Source organism: Neolamprologus brichardi, chromosome 20 (assembly GCF_056152115.1).
Source record: "Neolamprologus brichardi isolate AB-2024 chromosome 20, ASM5615211v1, whole genome shotgun sequence".
NCBI classification, from domain to species: domain Eukaryota; kingdom Metazoa; phylum Chordata; class Actinopteri; order Cichliformes; family Cichlidae; genus Neolamprologus; species Neolamprologus brichardi.
In genome coordinates, this window is record NC_142123.1 from 61,745 (window position 1) to 87,177 (window position 25,433).

Here is a 25,433-nt window from a genome sequence, read left to right on the forward strand (position 1 = left end):
GGTCTAACAGTGTGCAGATCTGATCGGGTGTGAAGTTGGTCCTGTCCTCCAAGGAGTTGTCTTCTTGTAGTCATTTTCTGACAGTCTCCACGGCCTCCGTGGTGGGTATGCACGTGAAGAGAGAGACTACATCAAAGGACACCATGGTTTCATCTGGATCCAGGGTAAGTTTCTGGACCTTGTCAGTGAAGTCGGTGGAGTTCTTGATGTGGTGTGGGGTGTTCCCCACAAGTGGTGCCAGGATGGTAGCAAGGTGTTTTGCAATGTTATAAGTGGCTGAGTTTATGCTACTGACTATGGGTCTGAGTGGGACAGCTTCCTTGTGGATTTTAGGAAGTCCGTAAATGCAGGGTATGGCATCCCCTGGGTAAAGGCAGTGATATGTAAGGCGGTCAATGATTTTGTCCTTTTCAAAGTCTTGAAGGCAAGCTATAACTTTCGTTTTGTAGCTGCTTGTGGGGTCTCGCTTTAAGGCTTCGTAGGGATTCGTAGGGATTCTCCCACTAGGTTTAAATCTGGGACTCTCCACCATTTGACCTTAGAACTGAAGAAGCTTCTCTGATGAGAGGTGAAAGGTCTTCAAGTAACTTAAAGAAGTCCAGATGCTTTTCTTTGCAAGCTCCTTTGACTAAACACCTTGATATGAATTTTCTTTGCTGCACTTTTCTGTATTTCCTTTTCTGTCTTTACTATTTTTCCAAATGCAGAATGCAAAAGCAGTTTTGAAAAAGTGGAATCCATTTTGTTGGTTGCTTGGGCGGTTGCTCTTTAGGCATTTCCATTTATATTTAACCTTTTTACTTCTAACTCAGTCAGGGAGAAAAGCTCTTTTGGTGACAAAACAATCTGAAACCCTTTACAAGCGAGTGAAAAAAAAATCATTTTCAGAGCACCTTTTAAGATAAATATCACAAAGTGCTTCACAACATAATGTTAAAAACATAAAAACAAAAAACTGGTTTAAAAGAATGACTTCTGAGCTGCTTTTTAAAAGAAATCCTGAGTCTGCAGATCTCAGGCTCAGTGGGCGAGAGTTCCCGAGTCTGGTGGCCACTGTTGTAAACGCTCCATCTCCTTTAGCTCTCAACCTAGTGTGATGCACAGCCAGCAGACCCTGATCACATGACCTCTGCGACCTGGAGTAGTATGCATGTAAAAGTTGACTGATGTATGCTAGAGCTTTTTCATGCAGAACCTTAAAAGTCAACACAAAAATGTATATATGTGTTAAGTGATAACACACAAGGCTTCACCTTTCCATCCCTGCAGTTAGAGTGTTTACATGTTAACAAGCGTTAATACAAACAGAGGGATGTGTGGTGAGATCCAGTATTTGAAAAACTTACAGAGTAAGTGCCACATCAATCATAGGAAAACAATGGGTTCATTTTATGAATATTTTTCTCCATCACTTAAATTATACTCTTTGATATATGTATGAAGCTCATAATTATAATGCCCTCCTTGGAGCAATCTGCTTATAATGATTGCTTTGTCAGCTGTCACTTGATCACACAAAAACATGAAGAGGCTTAAATGACAAAATGTATAGTTTCATGCAAGCATGAAAAAATTCAAACTGGCACGTGCAAAAACGAAACTTTTTCTTTTAATGTTTAGAACAGAAAAAAAAGTCAGAGAAGCAGAGGGACAAACTGCTACACTTTATCCATGACTAAAATGAACCAAAAACAGAACAAAAGCTGGGCTTCAAGTGCTCATCTCCTAGTGATATGGGTGTTTTGTCTCGTACAACCTGTCATCCTCATTTACAACATTATAAAAACATAAACGTCTGAGGACAGCATTTAAAATGTGAACCAGTTAGAACACAAAATCATAAACAATGTCTGACTAAAGTTATGTGTCCTGCCAAGTACAGTTCATTGACATGTCGTCCTAGATGCAAAAAAAAAAAAAAAAAAAAAAATTTAAAAAAAGGATTGATAAAGATTGATACAATTCTCTTGTAAATATTAACTTATTTGCCAAAAGTAACAAAGACTATGCTGCTTTTTAAAATATAAATACCTTTTTCAGTGTAAAATGTAAATCCTTCATTTAGTTCAATGATTCCCTCCCAGCTATATCACTGACTATGTTATCTATCTTTTTCTGTTCAAGGTATGAAGAGCCCAATCAATAGTTGAAGTCATTTTGACAAAAACCTTTAAATGTTAACCAGCTCAACTTTAAACATTGCATAGATGCCAGCGGAGTGATTGATGAGTTTGTTTTATAAGGCCAAATGGTTCAAGGCTAAATGGCCAGAATTCTTTATATTTAAGTGGCCGTACTGACAGACATACACAGATCATGTGTACAGACACAGATTTTTAGGGTTTGACATCCCCCCCAGATCTAACAAAAATAAAACCTTTCTATGTTGTTCTTTGATTTTTCAAACATGGCATGTGTAACAAAGTTACCTTATATGTAAACAGGCAGCTGGGATACATAAGATTAGCTGGTGACATTTAGACCACGAGGGTGTTGCCTGTTTTTACTAGTCTGCCAGGTTCAAAGAAACATATCAGACACCGTAAGAAATATCTGGCATGGATTTTCTGCTGACACTGAAAATGATGTTATTTTATCTCTTTACTGAAGCTCAACAGCAATAAAGATAATAGATAAACAATAAAGATAGTAAACATTTTTTAATGTACAATGACAATAAAAGGTTATTCTATTCTATAAAGTGTTTATAGATGATTTAGAAGCAGATTATGAGAGAATGGTTTAGAATAGAATAGAAATATCCCTTATTGTCCCTCACTGAGGAAATACACTTTACAGAGGAAACTAAAATTGAAATAAAATTGAGTAAGTGTTTAAAAAAACCTCTGTATTAATGCACATTCGTTGCATTATACAACACATGTTCTGTTTTTCAGTTGCAGTTTTCTGCAGTTTCTGCAATTCAGCCTTTTAAGTTACTTTTAGCAAATTATTTGCCATAGGCCAACACACATGCATGTTCACACAGACACACATTACATCAGGTGTGTGCAAGTGTGCAGTCAGGGACATGCGGGGAGGTGGATCTTCTCTTACCAGGATGGAAAAGGAACTCCCACAGACACATTATTACAGAACACTGAGGGGGGTTCGCTCTCTTCACACAGCGGTGACACCTGTAACTGTCCAAACCACTCAAGAGGACCCTCAAAACAAACCCAACTTTACAGAGGTCTTGGACATTTGCTCAAGTAGACAAGGACATGGAGGAGAAGGACTTTCAATCCATTGAGTATTTTGTGAAGAGGGAGGTTCTGGATGAGTTATGTCTGGATGAAGTGGCTCAAAAAGGGACCTGGTCCACTAAACTGACACTGGGTGATCAGGTGAAAGAGTCCCTGAGGTAATTTTTTTAAAAAGACATGGGAAGTTATCACAAAGAAGGGTTAGGGTTAGAACTTCTCAACATTTAAAAGATATTAATGAAGTGAGCTAAAGAGCTAAGAATGAGTTAGCATGTTTAGATAGAGGTTTGACTTGTCTGGTTGGTTAACTGTTTTGTTATCTCAAAGCAAAGTTCATCATTTTTGAAAATTTTTCCCGGTCAACCTTTAAAACAACTTGTGATACAACACATCATATCTGACCATAAAAGTGATACTGATGAATCACAAAAGCAATTATTGACAGTTCAATTACATGAATTCATAACTGTTAACACGTCAACATGGCAGAGGAGGTCGAGACTTACTTTGTTACCTTACATATTTCTTTGGGACAAAGAAGGTAAATATTCATGCAGGAGAAAGGCAATTAATTATTTTATTTATTTATTTTTGTTAAATACTTAGTTATTACTCCATGGAAGCTTATCACATTTCTACCCTAAGCCACAGTGATGACTTAATCTTTTACAGCCCCAGCTGATAAAAGATGTAACAGTTGGTACAGTTCACAAGTTACATTGTCAGTCTTTTTGTATATATCCCTCTTCAGCAGACTAATAGATATAAAAAGGTACATAGATATTCTTTATTTATTTAAGCTTAAAACTACAAACTACAAAGTCGATGTCAGCACTTAAATTGTGTCTTTCTGGAATGACTGTTGCAGATGTTCGGTGCCCAGGCTGAAACACATACTTCTAACCTGGGTCCCTGTTCTCAGCTGGTTGCCTCGTTACTCCATCAGAGAAAATGCCTTAGGAGACCTGATTTCTGGCTGCAGTGTCGGCATCATGCATCTGCCGCAGGGTTTGTATGTGGGAATTTGTGCACTTGAGGGAGCTCACTCTTTAGCCACACAAATTCAGTACAAATGTTTGTAATAGAAGCAGCTACCTTAACTTTATCCAAATCTGAAGACAATAATTAGGGCACAGGCTGATATCAATTCTCCTATACCACTCTAATCAGTAAACAGAAAAAGGATGTTTCTATCAATCTTTTAAGCAACCAAAATGTGTCTGAAGGACTTTAAGCTGACACATATGCGTTCTGTCTTCTTTAAAAAGGCATGGCATATGCTCTTCTGGCTTCCCTGCGACCAGTGTATGGCCTTTACACCTCCCTCTTCCCAGTGCTGGTCTACTTCATCTTCGGTACATCGAGACACATTTCTATAGGTAAGTGATGTGGAAAATGTCTGTTTTCCTAATTCAAAAAAGCTTTAACATCATTGCTAATCTGTCTTGATGCATTCTCAATCATCCAGGTAAGTAAATCTCCAAAAGTTGATTCTGTTCATCTGGACGTAGCATTTTCAGTGGGAAAAACTGTCATGGGTAGTGAGGCAGACTCAGGCGCAGACCACGGTTTGATTTGTGAAACATGGAATTCAATTCAATTCAATTCAATTTTATTTATATAGCGCCAAATCACAACAAATGTCGCCTCAAGGCGCTTCATAGATACAGAGAAAAACCCAACAATCATATGACCCCCTATGAGCAGCACTTTGGCGACAGTGGGAAGGAAAAACTCCCTTTTAACAGGAAGAAACCTCCGGCAGAACCAGGCTCAGGGAGGGGCGGCCATCTGCTGCGACCGGTTGGGGTGAGAGAAGGAAGACAGGATAAAAGACATGCTGTGGAAGAGAGACAGAGATTAATAACAGATATGATTCAATACAGAGAGGTCTATTAACACATAGTGAGTGAGAAAGGTGACTGGAAAGGAAAAACTCAATGCATCATGGGAATCCCCCGGCAGCCTACATCTATTGCAGCATAACTAAGGGAGGATTCAGGGTCACCTGGTCCAGCCCTAACTATATGCTTTAGCAAAAAGGAAAGTTTTAAGCCTAATCTTAAAAGTAGAGATAGTGTCTGTCTCCCGAATCCAAACTGGAAGCTGGTTCCACAGAAGAGGGGCCTGAAAACTGAAGGCTCTGCCTCCCATTCTACTTTTAAATACTCTAGGAACAACAAGTAGGCCTGCAGAGTGGGAGCGAAGTGCTCTAATAGGGTGATATGGTACTACAAGGTCATTAAGATAAGATGGGGCCTGATTATTTAAGACCTTGTATGTGAGGAGCAGGATTTTGAATTCAATTCTGGATTTAACAGGAAGCCAATGAAGGGAAGCCAAAACAGGAGAAATATGCTCTCTCTTTCTAGTCCCTGTCAGGACTCTTGCTGCAGCATTTTGGATTAACTGAAGGCTTTTCAGTGAGTTTTTTGGACATCCTGATAATAATGAATTGCAGTAGTCCAGCCTGGAAGTAATAAATGCATGAACTAGTTTTTCAGCGTCACTCTGAGACAGGATATTTCTAATTTTAGAGATGTTGCGCAAATGGAAGAACGCAGTCTTACATATTTGTTTAATATGTGCGTTGAAGGACATATCCTGGTCAAAAATGACTCCAAGGTTCCTCACAGTGTTACTGGAGGCCAAGGTAATGCCATCCAGAGTAAGAATCTGGTTAGATACCATATTTCTAAGCTTTTCAGCGCCGAGTACAATGACCTCAGTTTTATCTGAGTTAAGAAGCAGAAAGTTAGTGGCCATCCAAGTCTTTATGTCTTTAAGACATTCCTGCAGTTTAACTCATTGGTGTGTGTTATCTGGCTTCATGGACAGATAGAGCTGGGTGTCATCTGCATAGCAGTGAAAATGTATGCTATGTCTTCTAATGATGCTGCCTAGGGGAAGCATGTATAATGTAAACAGAATTGGTCCTAGCACTGAACCCTGTGGAACTCCATAATTAACCTCAGTGTGTGAAGAGGACTCTCCATTTACATGCACAAATTGGAGTCTATTAGATAGATATGATACAAACCACTGCAGTGCAATACCTGTAATACCTACAACATGTTCTAATCGCTCTAACAGGATATTATGGTCAACAGTATCGAATGCTGCACTAAGGTCAAGAAGGACAAGCACAGAGATGAGTCCACTGTCAGAGGCCATAAGAAGATCATTTGTAACCTTCACTAAAGCTGTTTCTGTGCTGTGATGAACTCTGAAACCTGACTGAAACTCTTCAAATAAACCATTCCTCTGCAGATGATCTGTTAGCTGTTTGACAACTACTCTTTCAAGGATTTTTGATATGAAAGGAAGGTTGGAGATTGGCCTATAATTAGCTAAGACTGCTGGGTCTAGAGATGGCTTTTTGAGTAAAGGTTTAACTGCAGCCACCTTGAAGGCCTGTGGTACATAGCCGATTATTAGAGATAGGTTGATCATATATAAGATCGAAGAATTAATCAATGGCAGGACTTCTTTGAGCAGTTTTGTAGGAATGGGGTCTAAAAGACACGTTGATGGTTTGGAGGAAGTAATTATTGAAGTTAACTCAGAAAGATCGATTGGAGAAAAAGAGTCTAACTTAACATCAATGGAACTAAGAGTAGCTGTAGATAATATTACATCTGTGGGATGATTATTGGTAATTTTTTCTCTAATGATAAAAATTTTATTTGTGAAGAAGTTCATGAAGTCATCACTAGTTAACGTTAAAGGGATGGTTGGCTCAAAAGAGCTCTGACTTTTTGTCAGCCTGGCTACAGTGCTGAAGAGAAACCTGGGGTTGTTCTTATTTTCTTCAATCAGTGATGAGTAGTAAGCTGTTCTGGCTTTGCGGAGGGCTTTCTTATAAAGCAACAAACTATTTCTCCAGGCTAAATGATGATCCTCTAAATTTGTGACACGCCATTTCCTCTCCAGATTACGAGTCATCTGCTTTAGGGTACGTGTTTGAGAATTATACCACGGGGTCAGGTACTTCTGATTAGAGACCTTAGTTTTCACTGGAGCTACAGTATCCAGAGTCGTACGTAGTGAGGAGGTGAAATTATTAACAAGATAATCGACCTCTGTTGGGGTAGCGTTCAGATAGCTGCTCTGCTCTGTGTTGGTACAGGGCATTGACGATGATAACAGTGGCTGGATTATATTCTTAAACTTAGTTACAGCGCTTTCAGAAAGACATCTACTTTGATAAAGTCCACTCTCCACTGCTGCGTAATCAATTATTGTAAATGTAAATGTTATCAAGAAATGATCAGACAGGAGAGGGTTTTCAGGAAACACTGTTAAATGTTCAGTTTCTATGCCATATGTTAAAACAAGATCTAGAGTGTGATTAAAGTGGTGGGTGTGTTCTTTTACATTTTGAGAGAAACCAATTGAGTCTAACAACAGATTAAATGCCATGTTGAGGCTGTCATTTTTAGCATCAACATGGATGTTAAAATCACCCACAATAATTATTTTATCTGAGCTCAGAACTAAATTAGATATAAAGTCTGAGAAATCAGACAGAAACTCTGTGTAAGGCCCAGGTGGACGATAGATGATAACAAGTAAGACTGGTTTCTGAGTTTCACAGCTGGGGTGGACAATGTTAAGCATCAGGCTTTCAAATGAATTAAAAGTCTGTCTTGGTCTTTCATTAATTAATAGACTGGTGTGAAAAATTGCTGCCACACCGCCCCCTCGACCTGTGCTTCGAGATTTCTGGTAGTTAGAATGACTTGGGGGTGTTGATTCATTTAAACTAACATAATCATCCTGCTGCAACCAGGTTTCTGTAAGGCAGAGTAAATCAATTTGTTGATCAATTATTAAGTCATGTACTAACAGAGACTTGGAGGAGAGAGACCTAATATTTAATAATCCACATTTCACTGTTTTACTCTTTGGTTCAGATGTGGATACTGTATTGTTCTTTCTTTGTAAATGTTTAAGTTGTTTGTTGCTGGTTTTTAGTTTGTGTTTTGTCTTTTTGGAAGCAGACACAGTCTCTATGGAGATGGGTTTTTGGGGGGGTAGCAGGAGGAGAGAAGCTGCAGAGAGGCGTGTAAGACTGCAACTCTGCTTCCTGGTCCCAACTCTGGATAGTCATGTTTTGAGGGGTTTAATAAATTTGTTGATATTTCTAGAAATGAGAGCTGCTCCATCCAAAGTGGGATGGATGCCATCTCTCCTAACAAGACCAGGTTTCCTCCAGAAGGTTTGCCAATTATCTATGAAGCCCACATCGTTTCTGGGACACCACTCAGACAGCCAGCAGTTTAAGGAGAACATGCAGCTAAACATGTCACTCCTGGTCTGATTGGGGAGGGGACCAGAGAAAACTACAGAGTCCGACATTGTTTTGGCAAAGTTGCACACCGATTCAATATTGATTTTAGTGACCTCCGATTGGCGTAACCGGGTGTCATTACTGCCGACGTGAATTATGATTTTATTGAATTTACGTTTACCCTTAGCCAGCAGTTTTAAATTTCCTTCAATGTCGCCTGTTCTGGCCCCTGGAAGACAATTGACTATGGTTGCCGGTGTCTCTAGCTTCACATGTCTGAGAACAGAATCACCAATTACCAGAGTTTGACCCCCAGCGGGTGTGTCACCGAGTGGGGGAAAACGGTTAGACACATGAACGGGTTGGTGGTGTACCTGGGGCTTCTGTTTAGGACTATGCTTCCTCCTCACCGTTACCCAGCCGCCCTCTTTCCGCAGCTGCTTGGGATTTGCCGGGGAACAGCTAGCGGGGCCTACGCTATCTTCGGCTGCACCAGCTACAGGGGCCTGGCTAGCTAAGGGTGAGTGCAGGGTGCGAAGCCGAGTCTCCAATTCAGTAATCCTGGCCTCCAGAGCTGCAAATATGCTACATTTGTTACAGATATCATTACTGCTAAAGGAGGCCGAGGAGTAACTAAACATCTGACACAATGAGCAAGAAAGTGCAGAAGGGACAGGTGAAGTAGCCATGGTGCTAATGGGTCGGCTACGAGCTAAGCTAGCGAAACAGTACAGAGACAGTGAGTGAATACTTTGGCTATAAATTAGGTAGTGAGTACACAGAAAGTGTGCTTCGGATGAAGCACGTGAAGATTATACTGTGAAAAAAAAAGAATGTATTTAAAAGTTGTTAATTAAACTGCTAAGCAAATAAGCTACTCAGAAACACCACTGTGTTTGAGCAGGAACAGTAAGCGATACTATACCACAGAGCGAGCGAACACCAAGTGACAGCGCCACCGACAGCATGGAAGACATCATGGATTTTCATATTGTGAGGGAGCTTCAACTTCACAGAGACAGGGTTGACTAGGGCAGAGATCTCAAAAGGACCGATGAAATTGGGTGTAAGTTTTTTGGATTCGGTCCTGACGGGAACAAAGCGGGGAGAGAGCCATACCTTCTGACTGGCAGAGTATTCGGGTGCTGAGGTCCAATGCAATGCGTTTGTTGTTCTCCTTTGTGCGTAGTGGCCCGCCAAACCCATCGACACCTGCGTAGATGAGCCTGGACGGAGGGTACAGAGTGCTCACCTTCCACAGCAGGAAATAGGAGAGGCTGATATCCCAAGGAACCTTCGAATGGGACACCTACTGTACCTGTGTTCCAAGTTTCATACAGATTTACTGTAAAATTCCTCAGAAATTGAAGGAAACTTGTATTCAATGCAATACAGTCAATACAATATAATTATGTCAATTTCAAAAATTCATTAAACATCATCCTCAATAGTTGATGTCCAACTTTCAACACATCCCTCCTCTGGGACACCTACTGTACCTGTGTGCCAAGTTTCATACAGATTTACTGTAAAATTCCTCAGAAATCACAGTAAACATGTATTCAGTGCCATACAGTCAATACACTACAATTATGTAAATTTTCAAATATTCATTAAATATCATCCTCAGTAGTTGAGGTCCAACTTTCAACCTATCCCTCCTCTGGGACACCTACTGTACCTCTGGGCCAGGTTTCATCTCAATCCGCTGCATCAATAATTGTTTAATATTGATGGATCAAAAGTGCTGCTGAGATAGTCATGACAGGGACTATAAAGAGACAGCATATTTCAGCCATATTTGCTTGTCTTCACTGACTCGCTTTGAAATCCAGATTTTAATTTTGGAATATTAGGTGTACTTGTGGTTCCTATAGAATTTTAAGGTTGAACGGGAATCAGTCTTCATCTCTCAGGCCTCTCTTCTGTGGATGCAGCTCACATCATTCTGTACAACACGATAATTTTTAATTCTACAACTGTTTATAATCTGCATAGTTCACATTTCTGTATAGCTTTATATCTCATATTTCTGTATAGTTTTTTATTTCATATTCTGTATAGTTTTTCATATTTATATCCTGTTCATAGCCTGTACATAGCTTGTACTCACTACAGCCTGTACATACTTATAGTTATAGCATATTCATAACATACCTTCATACCATGTACATTGTAACATACCATAATAGACCCATTTGTGTAATATACTTACATACCTATATTATTGCTAATATATATTCTAATATACCTATATCATGGCTAAAGCACTTCTGGATGGATGCAAACTGCATTTCGTTGCCTTGTACCTGTGACACGTGCAATGACAATAAAGTTGAATTCTATTCTATTCTATATTAATTCAGAAGACAAACACCCGTCTCTGCTTTTGAGATTAATATTAAAACCCTCAGTTTTGACAAATAATACAGTTAGAGTGGATCAGGCGACCCTGAATCTTCCCTTATTTGTGCTGCAATAAGCCTAGGCTCTTGCGGGCTTCCCATGATGCATGAATTTTTTCCTTCTTTGCTCGTTCTGTGTTTATACACCTCTCTGCATTTAATTATTAGTTAGTATGTATCTCTTGCACAGTGTATATGTTGCCCTGTCTCCTTTTCATCAACCTCAGCCAGTCACAGTAGATGGCTGTCTCTCCTTGAGCCTGTTTCTGCCAGATGTTTCTACCTCTTCAAATGGAGTTTTTCCTTCCCACTCTCACTAAATGTTAGCTCATATGGGGTAATTAAATTGTTGGGGTTTTCTTTGTATTATTGTTGTGTTTTTACCCAGAAACATAAAGTGTCTTTAGGCAACTGCTGTTGTTATTTGATGCTAAATACATAACATTTAACTGCTAACACCGGAATTAATTAAATTGTATAAATTCAAATTATATATTCATTGTGATATACTCCTTGTCTTTTGAAATACTTTATTTTCTGTTTTTGGACACCTTTTAAAACAACATTCTATATTACAGGAACAGAAGCTCTTCTATTTCATGAACTACCAAACTTACTGGTAGTAACACACACTGCAACTGGGAAACACCAGGGAACACTTAATTAAGGCACAATGCACAATATATAGGTGAATTGATTTTGCCTCTTCACCACATATGACACTGGATACTGTAGCTCCTGTGAAAAAAAAGGCCTCAAATCAGAAGTACTTGACCCCGTGGTATAATTCTCAAACACGTAGCCTAAAGCAGATAGCTCGTTTGTGTGTGTTTGATAAGTTGAAGTCTTTGTTGTGGAGTCTGACAGCAGTAGGGAGGAAAGACCTGCGAAATCTCTCCGACCCACACCGTGGGTGCCGCAGCCTGCCACTGAAGGAGCTGTTCAGTGCTGTTAGAGTTTCCTGCATGGGGTGGGAGGGATGAAAGCTTAGCCACCATTCTCCTGTCACTCACCACCTCCACTGGGTCCAGAGGGCATCCTAGAACAGAGCTGGCCCTGCGGATCAGCCTGTTCAGTCTCTTCCTGTCCCCAGCAGAGATGTTGCCAGCCCAGCAGATCACACCATAAAAGATGGCTGCAATACATGCTGTAGGTATTACAGGTACTGTGCTGCAGTGGTTTGTATCATATCTATCTAATAGACTCCAATTTGTGCATGTAAATGGAGAGTCCTCTTCACACACTGAGGTTAATTATGGAGTTCCACAGGGTTCAGTGCTAGGACCAATTCTGTTTACATTATACATGCTTCCCCTAGGCAGCATCATTAGAAGACATAGCATACATTTACACTGCTATGCAGATGACACCCAGCTCTATCTGTCCATGAAGCCAGATAACACACACCAATGAGTTAAACTGCAGGAATGTCTTAAAGACATAAAGACCTGGATGGCCGCTAACTTTCTGCTTCTTAATTCAGATCAAACTGAGGTTATTGTACTCGGCGCTGAAAAGCTTAGAAATATGGTATCTAACCAGATTCTTACTCTGGATGGCATTACCTTGGCCTCCAGTAACACTGTGAGGAACCTTGGAGTCATTTTTGACCAGGACATGTCCTTCAACGCACATATTAAACAAATATGAAGGACTGCTTTTTTTCAATTTGTGCAACATCTCTAAAGTTAGAAATATCCTGTCTCAGAGTGACGCTGAAAAACTAGTTCATGCATTTATTACTTCCAGGCTGGACGACTGTAATTCATTATTATCAGGAAGTCCTAAAACTCGCTGAAAAGCCTTCAGTTAATCCAAAATGCTGCAGCAAGAGTCCTGACAGGGACTAGAAAGAGAGAGCAGATTTCTCCTGTTTTGGCTTCCCTTCATTGGCTTCCTGTTAAATCCAGAATTGAATTCAAAATACAAGGTCTTAAATAATCAGGCCCCATCTTATCTTTATGACCTTGTAGTACCATATCACCCTATTAGAGCACTTCGCTCTCGCTCTGCAGGCCTACTTGTTGTTCCTAGAGTATTTAAAAGTAGAATGGGAGGCAGAGCCTTCAGTTTTCAGGCCCCTCTTCTGTGGAACCAGCTTCCAGTTTGGATTCAGGAGACAGACACTATCTCTACTTTCAAGATTAGGCTTCAAACTTTCCTTTTTGCTAAAGCATATAGTTAGGGCTGGACCAGGTGACCCTGAATCCTCCCTTAGTTATGCTGCAATAGACGTAGGCTGCCGGGGGATTCCCATGATGCATTGAGTTTTTCCTTTCCAGTCACCTTTCTCACTCACTATGTGTTAACAGACCTCTCTGCACTGAATCATACTTGTTATTAACCTCTGGCTCTCTTCCATAGTATGTCTTTATCCTGTCTTCCTTCTCTCACCCCAACCAATCACAGCAGATGGCCCCGCCCCTCCCTGAGCCTGGTTCTGCCGGAAGTTTCTTCCTGTTAAAGAGGGGGGTTTTCCTTAACACTGTCGATAAAGTGCTTACTTATATGGAATAATATGTTTGCTGGGTTTTTCTCTGTATGTATAATTGTAAAATCGAACTTACAATATAAAGCGCCTTGAGGTGACTGTTGTTGTGATTTGGCGCTGTCTAACTAGAAGAGAATAGAAGAGAATAGAATAGAATAGAATAGAATAGAATAGAATAGAATAATGTACTTCAGACCGGGAGATTGGCAAAATGTATAAATAGGATGGCGATTAGGGGAATTGGAGACGGCTGCGTAACACAGCAGGGATACACTGGGAATAAGAAGGCAGTGGAAGTAATACATATCATCAAATAATCCAGGACTCAAACAATGATATGATGAACAGAACTATAAAGAACAAAACTGAGAAATGCTTGGTAAACTGACCAAGGACTATGTCATCATGTCATTTTTTAATATCATAGTTAATGTGTCCTGATTTGTAGATAGTGCCACCTTACAAATGCCAGGAAATCCAACTGGGTGACAAGCCAGAGTTGTTTGCCCACACACCCACTGACTAGAAAAAGGGTCCAGGACTCTTCAAGCTGGGATACAGGCATCAAAGAAAAAGATGTAACCAGATAGAAAGTCATCAGGAAGGCATTGCCTGTTGTTGTTGCTGCTGTCAGACTTTTTAATTCATCCACTTGTGTCAGACACATATTGAACAGGAATAAACATGACTCTCTCACTTTGTATGCCACAATGTTTGCTTAGACACCTGTATGCTTATATTGTTTATTATATCCCAGAAACATTAATGTTAAAACTTGTGTTCCTATTTCTATATATAAGTTTATTTTCATATCTCTATATTAATCTATTTATAGCTCCATTCCCTCACTTCATTTTATACAATTGCTTTGTTCCTGCATGAGAGCTATTTAAAGGGGTTTCACACACAGTGCCTCCAGATGAATACAGAGTAGTTTTGGACAGCAGAAGCTGGAGAATGGTATTGCTCTCTGTGTGAAAAATGACTACTTATTTGAAATGAAGATGAATGTATGTTGTCAAGGCAAAAAAAAAGTTTTTTCTTTTAAACAGTACATTGCATAATTCTTTTAATTCTTATTTTTATGTCTATTTAAGCGTTATATGACAGTATGTTTGCACTAAGTACCGAAGCAATTTCCTAATGTTGTAAACCTGCTCAACATTTGGCAATAAAACCCTTTCTGATTCTGATAATGACTGAAAATGCAATGTACTGTTTATAGGGCGATCATGGCTCAAGAGTTGGCAGTTCGTCTTGTAATTGGAAGGTTGCCGGTTTGAGCCCCGGCTCCCACAGTCTCGGTTGTTGTGTCCTTGGGCGAGACACTTCACCTACCACCTACTGGTGATGGCCAGAGGGGCCGATGGAGCGATATGGCAGCCTTGCTTCTGTCAGTCTGCCCCAGGGCAGCTGTGGCTACACCTGTAGCTGCCTCCACCAGTGTGTGAATGAATAGTGGAATTGTAAAGCACTTTGAGGGTCTCGAAAAGCGCTATATAAATGCAATCCATTATTATTATTATTATAAGATTGGGGAAACCTGCAGTCAGCTGAGACCGCAGAAGTCACTTGGATGAGTGATGAAACTTTTATCCCATTGAAAACGCTACGTCCAGATGAACAGAATCAAACTTTAGGGATTTAATTACCTGGATGATTGAGCATGCATCAAGACATTCTCCGCGTTGTTTCTGAATTCTTTGTCACCTTATGAATAATGTATATAACTTTGAATAATTCCATGTAAATTTAAGTCTTATTAATAGAAACTGAGGAAAGAAAGCTACAACACAGCGAACACCATCCCCACTGATACAGCGGCCAGGGAGGCAGAAGAACATCAAGAAGGCCCTGAGTAAATGTGGTTATCCCAGCTGGACTTTTGTCAAAGCTGGAAAGGCTCCTAAAGAAAGCTCCAGCCGATCCAGGAGACAAGGACAAGGACAACCGCTGCCTAAGCGAAAACCTGTAGTGATCCCGTATGTCGTTCCGTATCGGAACAGCTAAGACGCATTTTTTCTAAACACCGGGTCTCTGTGGCTTTTACACCCCAAAACACGCTGCACCAAAAATTGGTCCACCCCAAGGATCGGGTCCCCCGACACAAACAGAGTAACATAGTGTACGCTGTTAAGTGCAGGTGGACTGCCAGGATTTATTCATCGGGGAAACCAAACAACCTCTGGGTGAGAGGATGGCACAACACAGAAGAGCCACCTCGTCAGGCCAGGACTCTGCAGTCTATTTATACCTACGGCCAGTGGACACTCTTTCAATGATGAGGATGTAACATCCTGGACACGGAGGAACTCTGGTTTGAGCGCGGAGTCAAGGAGGCCATTTACGTGAAAAGGGAAAGTACAACTCTGAATGGAGGAGGGGGCCTAAGGGTACATCTTTCACCATCTAACAATGCTGTGATTGCAGCCATTCCCCAACTCTCTGTGAATGGGACTCATGGACATTGATCAGTGGTCTTTGATCAATGGGTTTTGGTCAGTGGTTGTTGATCAATGGTCATGAGAATTTGCATAATTATGATTATAAACTGACCTCCCAGCCCATTGTTCCTTCAGTGGGCTGGTTTCAGTCATTATGCAAATTTACTGTTTATAAGATTGAAATCTGCAGTCAGCTGAGACTGAAGAAGTCCCTCAGATGAGTGTCGAAACGTTTCTCCCACTGAAAACGCTACGTCCAGATGAACAGAATCAACCTTTTGGAGCATTGCTAATCTGATTCTTCCATGTCTCTATGAATATCTGTGTGTCCACATGGCTGTATTTTGTATGCTCAGGTACATTTGCTGTGATCAGCATCATGGTCGGGAGTGTGACAGAAAGGCTGGCACCTGACAGTAACTTTATTGTGAATGGCACTAATGGGACGGAAACTGTGGACATTGATAAACGCGATGCTTACAGAGTACAGGTGGCATGTTCCCTCACGGTCTTGACAGGAATCTTTCAGGTGTGTGTCTATTTTGTGTGTCAGATGTACAGCTTTTAGTGAAGTGATGAGCAAACCTTTCAGGGCATATTTCACCTCCTTTCCTTCACTGACTTTGTCATTTTACATCCTAAGATTCTGTTGGGTGTGGTGAGGTTTGGTTTCGTGGTCACCTACCTCTCTGAGCCCCTCATTCGTGGCTACACCACAGGATCGGCATGCCACGTGTGTGTCTCCCAGCTCAAGTACCTGTTTGGAATCACACCGTCTCGCTTCATTGGCCCCCTCTCCCTCATTTATGTGAGTGTGTTAATCATTATCTATCCAATTCACACTTAAGTACACTAACATTTTAAATTGCTGTCACTATTTATTTACTTTTTGTGCTACTTTGACCTTTATGATTAAACATTTAAAAAATTAATTTTGCAAAGTTAAAAATTTATATCATTAACTTTTATTTAATGACTACACTGGATGCGTGCACCTACATAAATGGATGAGTTATTCCTATTACCTTTGTAAATAAATACAAAGTTTGTGTGTGTGTCCTCGAGTGCAACAAAGTGCATGATATAAAATACTATAAGAACATGGCTTTCAGAGTAAAAGTTTTGCTTGGCCAGTAATGCCAGAAAAGAGCTTCATGAAATATACCAGTCCAATTACAGTCACCAGTACGGTTCCAGTAGCTGAAGCTAATCTCACTGGAGCTATGCAGGGAATTACAGGAGCTTACATGCTAGATGTTATTACACACATATCAGATTAGATGAAGTTGTAATTTTATCTGCTGTAATGAGACAATATTGAACTTGGAAACACTTTGAAGAAGTCAGATCAAGCAGTTTAAGAGAATACACACATGCTAAGTGCAAAACAAAACATAGATAGGCACAAGTTTGCTTTAAATTAACTTGCTTCAGACACAAAAACACAAAGATGACTGGGTTTAAGTGGAAGCTGCATTTTGATGGCATGTATTCCTTACTGCTGGAGATTTCTGCTGTATTTAAGTACTAGCCGAATTTCCAGTCCTCTTGTACTATCATTGTTTGTATTGCCTTACTTGTTTGTTTTTCTTCTTTTCACAGACTGTGTTGGACATTTGCAGCCTGCTGCCGCAGACTCAGGTGCCAGAGCTGGTGGTCAGCCTGGTGGCCCTCGCTGTTCTCATTGTGGTCAAAGAAATCAATGACTGCTACCGACAGAAGCTGCCATTGCCTATTCCAATAGAGCTCGTAGTTGTAAGTCTTCCTTTTAGTTTTTCTTTCATTCTTTCTCTGCCAGTAAAACAGCAGGTGTATTGATTTGTGCACCCAGCAGGGGGCGTCTTGACCCCAATGATCACACGAGACCCAGGGAACGCTATAGTTGCACACAAAAGGGGCTGTTTGCAAGAAAGAAATATAAAAAGAGTTAATAATACTGGAGTGACATTGTTTTTTTTAATCAACAGGTCATAGCAGCAACAATCATTACACATTTCTGTGAACTTCCTAGTAAATACAACATTGACGTGGTTGGAGAAATTCCCAGTGGGTAAGCTCATCTTTGTGTGGAAATAAAGTGCTGGACTTGGTGAGGTAAACCCAGGGCACAAAATTTCCTCCCTTTTCATTTCTGCCAGAAATCCAGAATTTGTTGATAAGACTGTCACACAATCTGCAAAGAAGTGTGTGTGTAACAGCGTGTCTCCTGAAGGCTCCTATTATGGAAAAATCCAGGTTTCCCCACGGAAGCCATAAAACAGCGTAGGGTAAACACCAGCCATAATAGGAGATTAATGTCATATATGTATACAACAGCTACTGGCCTTTAAAGAGGGATTCATAAAATTTAATTTGACGTGTTTCTAAATTAAACAGATTCATGTGTGTGTCGCTGATAAATAGCTAAACAGCTCACGTTTTTCTTCTGCTCCAGGCTCAAGGCCCCTCGTGCTCCAGATACCACTTTCTTCTCAGGCGTTATAGGAGATGCTTTTGCTGTGGCCATTGTGGGCTTTGCCATCAACATTTCTCTGAGCAAAACATTTGGCCTCAAATATGGCTACAAGGTGGACAGCAACCAGGTGAGGAAAGCATACACGCACAGTGGCCTGCACAAACAGTACAAGCAGTCCTCTGACTCTCTCATAACAAGGAGGAGTAAAACTTTGGCCTAAAATTAGACTTTACTCTGTAGTCTGCTATTCCTGCCACATTAGTGGAAACGATCACTCAGGTTGTCACTGATCAAGCTTTGGCCCAGCTGCATAGGCTTCTGTTCATTTTGCTTCAGGTGCTTAGTTCATTGAAATAAATTTACTTCAGCTAATGCTTTAGAAAAGTAGTGTCAAACATAAGGCCCAGAGACCAGATTCAGCCTGTCAAAGACTCCAATTTGACCCACTGGACAGCTTTACCAAATATAATGCAGGGCATAAATTTTAAAATGTCCCCATGGCTATTCATACTACATCAAAGTAATTAAGAAACAAATAAACAATTAAATAAAGGAAAAGTTCCTGCAATTTCTGTATCTGCTACACTGGCAGAAAGGGGAGTTTTATTAGTTTGGCCCATTTAGGATCAAACTGTGCTGGATTTGGCCCCAGATGTCAAACGATTTTTGACATCCCTGCATTAGAATAAATAACCAAAGCATTATAATCTTACATCTCATGTTTAGATTGTAGCCTCAGACAGTGTGAGCTGCAACAAAAATACTTATCTACATTGTTTCATTAACTCTTATTGTTTGTTTCTAAAGCTTCAAAGAGAGAGACTACGCTATTCATGCAGTGCATTTTTATTTATTCACTTAGTTCTAACTAGTAGTGCAATTTTGGGAGATGGCTTTCTCTTATTTCTTCAGTACCCTCCAGAGTTATTTAAAGTGTCACAGGTGTCTGAATTAGCCAGATAATAATAACAGACTATAATTGAATTAGTCAGTTACATGATTCAATGTTAAAATAAAAAGATACATTGTGTGAAACAAGAAGAAATTAAATGAGTTACAAGCAGTACAGAAGCATCACTTTAGATTTTTTGCTTGTTCTTTGTAACCTGATAAAAAAATTCCCCATGCAAACTCATGTCCTGGAACTGAACTGCACTGTTTATAATTTGCTGGTAAATCAGGTTTTGTAATCAGTTCGTTAGAGAAATGATTAATGTTTGGTTAAATTAGATGCATGCAAAAAAAAAGAACCTGGATGTTTTGTTTTTTAAATGCCAAAACAAACATAGAGGTGTATTAAAAACAGTGTTGGGCAAGTTACTTTAAAAAGTAACGATTTATAGTTACTAGTTGCTTCTTCAAAAAAGTAACTGAGTTAGTAACTGAGTTACAATATTCTAAAAGTAATTAATTACTTACTATTGCGTTACTTAAAAAAAAAAAAATGTTTAACCCTCTGGTGTCCAGGGTATAATTGGCCATTTTTAACTACTTTTGATTTTCCCGCCACATTTCACCTTTAAAAACTATTTCCTGTGCCTTGTTTGGTCTCATTCTTTTCAGCACAACCTCACGTGTCTGAATTTACAGTTATGTTTTCAGTTTTTTACATACTGTATTAACACAATTGATCTAAAATCAGACAAAAAAAACATAAAATCAGAGTAGAAAAAGTTATTTTTTTTACTGTAACAACCACAAACATGTTTAATGAATCATATTTCATAACTTTAAATGCAAGTACAAATTGTCAATTTTAAAATCATATGCACAAGTTATTTGCAGCCATTTACCTTTTACCCTTTTTTAAAATAACCATTTCAAACTGTTTACAGAACAATCAGCTGTTCTTCAATAAGATGCCACAAATTATTTGTGCCACTGCAAAAACATAATGTCTGTCCACTATAAAGGAGAACATCACAGCCTGATACCTGCAGGTCTGACAGCAGCAGGTGTATCACTGCTGTTTCTACCTGGAGACAGCAGTCGCCTCATTGTTCTGACACACAACACAAAACTATCCACAACACTGCACACTAACTACACAAGACAACACATTAACTACACACTCCAAACACGCTAAACGTCACAAATCTCTCACATCTCAAAACTGCTGTCTTTCTTTCGCTCTCTCTCTCTCTCTCTCTCTCTCTCTCTCTCTCTCTCCTAAAACGTCCCCTTTTTTATTTTTATTTTTATTTATTTATTTATTTGGGGGGGGGGGGGGGGGGTCATAAGCAGAGAGGTCTCGCTGCGCTGTCCTTAGACAGTAAACGTGACGAAACTATTGAGGAAAAAACAGGCGTATATATTGTTAATCATGACTCTGGTTTTACGTGGCCTATCAACACAATTTATAAACTGGTATATATCACTTTGTTGCTTTGTCTTTAAGTGGTCATGTAAGGCTTACCACAACTACTTTTTTCTTCCTCAGTCAAACAGCAGCACTCATGCGATTGTTTTGCCCCCTGAGCTCCAGGTGTCGTGCTAGACCAGGGGGCAACCCGCGGCTCCGGAGCCGCATGCGGCTCTTTAGTCCTTATAGTGCGGCTCCGCGTGGTTCGGGAAAATAAATTAGAAGTATTTAGCTGAAGTGTATTTTATTTATGTTAGTTCTTTTTTAACTTGTAGTTCTAAATTGGAAGATTATTGTGATATTGAAATATAAAAATAAAATTATATTCTATTATTTTTTCATCGCTCAAAATAAGCGTTACACTGGCGGAAGCCGGTGTACCCGCCGAAACGCCGTGCATTTATCGACATTTTTAACCCCAGGTAGCCCAAATATGGCTCTTCGGATCCACATTGTGTCAGCAGCTGTTCTCCACCGTGAACTATGTTAAAAACAAACACGCTCACGCCTAATAATAAGGAGTGCACTGATGTCACTGACCTGAAGTCACATCAATACCATTAACCAAAGTGTTGCCTCTTGTCTGCCTTTTGTCTTTCCAGGAGCTCGTCGCGTTGGGTCTCAGTAACACTATTGGTGGATTTTTTCATTGTTACTCTGTAACTTCCTCGTTGTCACGGAGTCTTGTCCAGGAGAGCACAGGGGGCAAGACACAAGTAAAAACAACTACTTCTGTGATCAAACAGCACAAAGTGCAACTGTGCAAATGATTCAGGCACTAAAATAAGAAAAAAGGAGGAGGAAGAACAGTTTTTTATAAATGAATCTTCAAATATACAGGAAAAAAAATCAGTATTTGATGTGACAAACATAAGATTTTAAACACATCCATTTAAACTGTTAACACACACAGACGTGTGGGAGGTAAGTCATTAGAGAGTCATGGATTGAGGGTCATCTGCCTTCATGATGATCTTACATTGAAGGGTAAGAAGGAAAACTTCTGGACTGGCTGAATCATTTGCACAGACATTTACAACAAATTACACCTGATTTTTATGGTCATCTTGAGACCATTTGTTGTGTGTGTGTGTGTGTGTGTGTGTGTTTGGAAGGTTGTGGGGGTGATTTCCTCCATCATTGTGCTGATCACAGTTTTGGAAATAGGTCCTTTCTTTGAAGATCTCCCCAAGGTAACACTCTCCTTCCTGAGCCATTTCTTGCTAATGATTGCCATCCCTCCTGGCAGTTTCAGAGCCGGTGAGGTTATGGGTATGCGTGATTTCATTCATGTCTGTGTTTGCTCCTCAGGCCGTCTTATCCACAATGGTGTTTGTGAACTTGAAAGGAATGTTTAAGCAGTTTATGGATGTCTTTTTGCTGTGGAAGACCAACAAGGTTGACTTGGTAAGACTTAGTCCTCTTTAGCAGGCACTCTGCTCAGCTGAATACTGTGTGACCTTTGTGGCACCGTGGACCTTGTTAACATTTCGTGTTCATACCGCCCTCTAGTTGGTGTGGCTTGTAACATTCATAAGCACCATCGTGCTCAACTTGGACCTGGGCCTGGCTGTCTCTGTTGCGTTTTCCATGCTTACTTTCATCTTCAGAACACAACTGTAACTACACAACTCTAATTATTAATTAGTAATGTCTATGCAATCACGATGAGGTACTTAGATGAGATGCAGGGAAATTGTTGGTGTAATTTTGACATTTTTAATGCCTTTCAGACCACGTTACTCAATCTTGGGCAACTTACCAGGCACTGAACTTTATCTGGACACAGACACCTACAAGGAGGTAAATTAAATATAAAATAAAGTTTAAGCTGGCCAAATTCTAATAACAACAATAAATATATTACTTGAGGAAATTAACCATGCGTTTAGTGGTAGATTTTAAAAAATCTGAGTTCTCCACTTCTCCACTAGTTAAACTAATATCAACTTTAAGGAAGCGACTGAAAGGCTACTAGTTGAAATGAAAGACACCAGTAGACTGACGCTTGAACGTGTGAAACAGAGTGCTCAACAAGTTTGTTGGACCACCACTCAGTGTTTATGCCTTAAAGTAATAGTGGGGCTAGAATCTTTCGTTACGTTGCTGTAATCCAAGCTGTTCAATCAAAAACATATTTTTAATGCTTAAATATAATTATTGTTGTTTTCCATGATTTTTCAAATTGACTGTTTAACCAAAAAAGCAGCAAAAATAGTCCAGCGCATTATTTTTTTATTAATATGCCAAGTTGCAGCTACTTAGTTGCGTCCTTTGACATGTTAGTTTTGAATGTTGTGCTTGGTTAACTTTTAGTGTCAAACAAGCTTTTGCCAAATTTTAAAATATTTTCATTTTCTTGTTTTTATGACAGGTGGTCAAACATGTTTGTTAAGCACTTCTGTATTAAAGGGTTTCCTAGACAAAAAAAACTAGAGTAAACCTTGGCATGTTTGTTTAAAAATTCAGATTTTTTCCTAAATGTCTTCCTCCTGGAGCTGTAATCACAGCTTCACAGAATTGCAGACTTTCAGTTTTAACTAAATTAGATTGTTCCCTTTCCATTTACACCGATTGCAGTAAGGTGGCAAGCGTGCAACTACCTTCTCTAGATGCTAATTTGTTTGGATTTACCCTGGTGGTGGGGCGCTGTGAGTAAGGCTACATCTACTTACAATCATTAAGTGGTAGAGGAGCTCCCTTTAGTCAAACAACATCTGAGGAAAGCAGAAACTGCAAATGGGATAAGAGCAGGGTGTGAGTTTCTTAAACCTTCTAATGTGTGATTTCATGCAGGCAAAAGAGATTCCTGGAATTAAAATCTTCCGTTCATCTGCAACTATCTACTACACAAATGCCGAGATGTTCTTGGAGGTCCTGCAGGAGAAGGTATGTGGTTGCGTGTTCAATAATCTGTGCTCTGTGTGTGCGTATGTGTGAAATCTGCCTCTGCTTTCTACAGCACCCTCAATTGCTTTCACTATCTCTCTCACTCTTCTCACTTTCTCTCCTCTTTCTGTTTTAATGTGATGCTTGGCTCTTGTTGCAGACTGGAATCGAGATTGGGAAGCTGCTATCAGCAAACAAGAAACGAGATGCAAAGCAGAAGCGTAAAGAAGAGAAAGAGAAAAAGAAAGCCAAGAAGGAGGCAAAAAAACAAGTATAAGATCTGAAATTAAGGTTTTGCTAATTCTTCCAAAATATATCAGTAAGTCAGAATCTTTAGTCACTAAGTTGCACATTCTCTTTAAAGGAGTCCCAGATGAACATGGAAAATGTCTCTGAAAGAACAAAAGGAGAGAGAAACGGGAATAGTGTGGCCTTTAGCATGACAGAAACAGCTACAGATGGCCTTCATAAAGGCCAAGTGAACTTGGCTTACGAACCTGACATAACCATGTCAGATTCAGACTCAGACACAGGTTCTGACCACATCACAGAGTTTTCTCGGCACGGCGATGAAGAGAAAAAACAGGCCTGCGAATCGGGCACGCACAGCATCATCTTGGACATTTCCACAACCAGCTTTGTGGACACAGTTACTGTGAAGACACTGAAAAATGTATGTGTGTGCCTGCTGAAATGTTAGCATTTTTCTAACGATGACAAAGAGAGAACTAACATGAGATTTGTCCTTTTCTCCCAGATTTTCAGGGACTTTGGAGAAGTTGATTTGGACATCTACTTAGCAGGCTGCCAAGGTAAAAGACACATCGGACAAAAACAGAGACAGAGGGTTCTCCTTAATGCTGAATTAAGGCACTGAAGCTTTACATAATGAATGCGACAAGGTCATAGCCTCGGTGGAGCCCTGCTACGCCCTGTCAGATGACAATGACACATGAATATTTATTTAGATGACTACAATATGCTCTCCCATTGTCATGCATATTTCTCTCCATGTATGTGTGGTAACAGCTTGTGTCGTGGAACAGCTGGAAGCAGCGGATTTCTTCTCAGCGTCCATCCCAAAGAGCCGGCTGTTTATCACCGTCCACGATGCAGTGCTTTATATTCTCAAGAAACGGGGGAAGGCGGATTTTGTGCTTGTGGGTCACCATCAATGCTTATCACACTTTTGACTTCTCTGTTTATTTATCACTTGCCATTGAAGAAATACATTCTTTGAGATATTTTCACACATTAAGCTCTGGATCTTACAATTTCTTTCAGGATGTGTCCTGCAACACCCAGATGTGACCAGCAGGGGTCAGATTCACTCAAATTTAGCCCTCTTCCTCCTCCTCTTTTCAGGCTGCTTTCTGTTTCATCACTCACCATCGTCTCCTCCCCTTTCAGTAAAGGGAGAATGAACCACCTTGACATGGCGCCCGGTTGCTATGGAAACATAGGGAGCGGTTGCTGTGGCAACAGGCTTTTTATGATATCCTCTAATGAGATATACAGCAAGACGTCACTGCAGCTCTCTCACACTGTGGTGCATGCAAGGGACAGGGAAGGGGCGGGGCTTTAGTGGGAGAATGTAACAGTGGACTAATAGGAGTCTGTATTTATAGCCAGTGTGAGAGAGCAGAGTGTTAGAAAGGTTGACCCCAGAGGGACACTCATATGTGAGAGGCGTGCATCTAGCAGTTGATATTTTTTAAAGACAACAAAAGCCAAAAGTCTCCAAAGCATAATCAATAAAATCTAAACAGTGTTACTGTTTAGCTGTGCCCCCTCCCCGCCCCCCCAAGCCTTAATTCTTACAGTACCCCTTCCCAAAGCCCGTAGTAATGAGCTGAATGGCATGCATTGTGTAATAGCTGTTACATTT

The 25,433-nt window shown here is 40.1% G+C and overlaps 1 protein-coding gene across 1 annotated transcript; it reads left to right on the forward strand.

Moving 5' to 3' along the window:
* Positions 1 to 3,224: 3,224 nt before the first annotated feature.
* Positions 3,225 to 24,856, forward strand: LOC102778577 (solute carrier family 26 member 6-like). The gene is made up of 19 exons (XM_006785715.3): positions 3,225 to 3,364; positions 4,075 to 4,214; positions 4,475 to 4,585; positions 16,196 to 16,368; positions 16,483 to 16,647; positions 17,442 to 17,594; positions 17,807 to 17,889; positions 18,274 to 18,421; positions 21,259 to 21,372; positions 21,772 to 21,849; positions 21,968 to 22,063; positions 22,169 to 22,275; positions 22,390 to 22,459; positions 23,453 to 23,545; positions 23,706 to 23,816; positions 23,910 to 24,218; positions 24,303 to 24,357; positions 24,575 to 24,705; positions 24,830 to 24,856. Exons 1-19 carry the CDS (start codon positions 3,225 to 3,227, stop codon positions 24,854 to 24,856), a joined length of 2,304 nt encoding a protein of 767 aa, XP_006785778.3.
* The last annotated feature ends 577 nt before the right edge of the window (positions 24,857 to 25,433 follow it).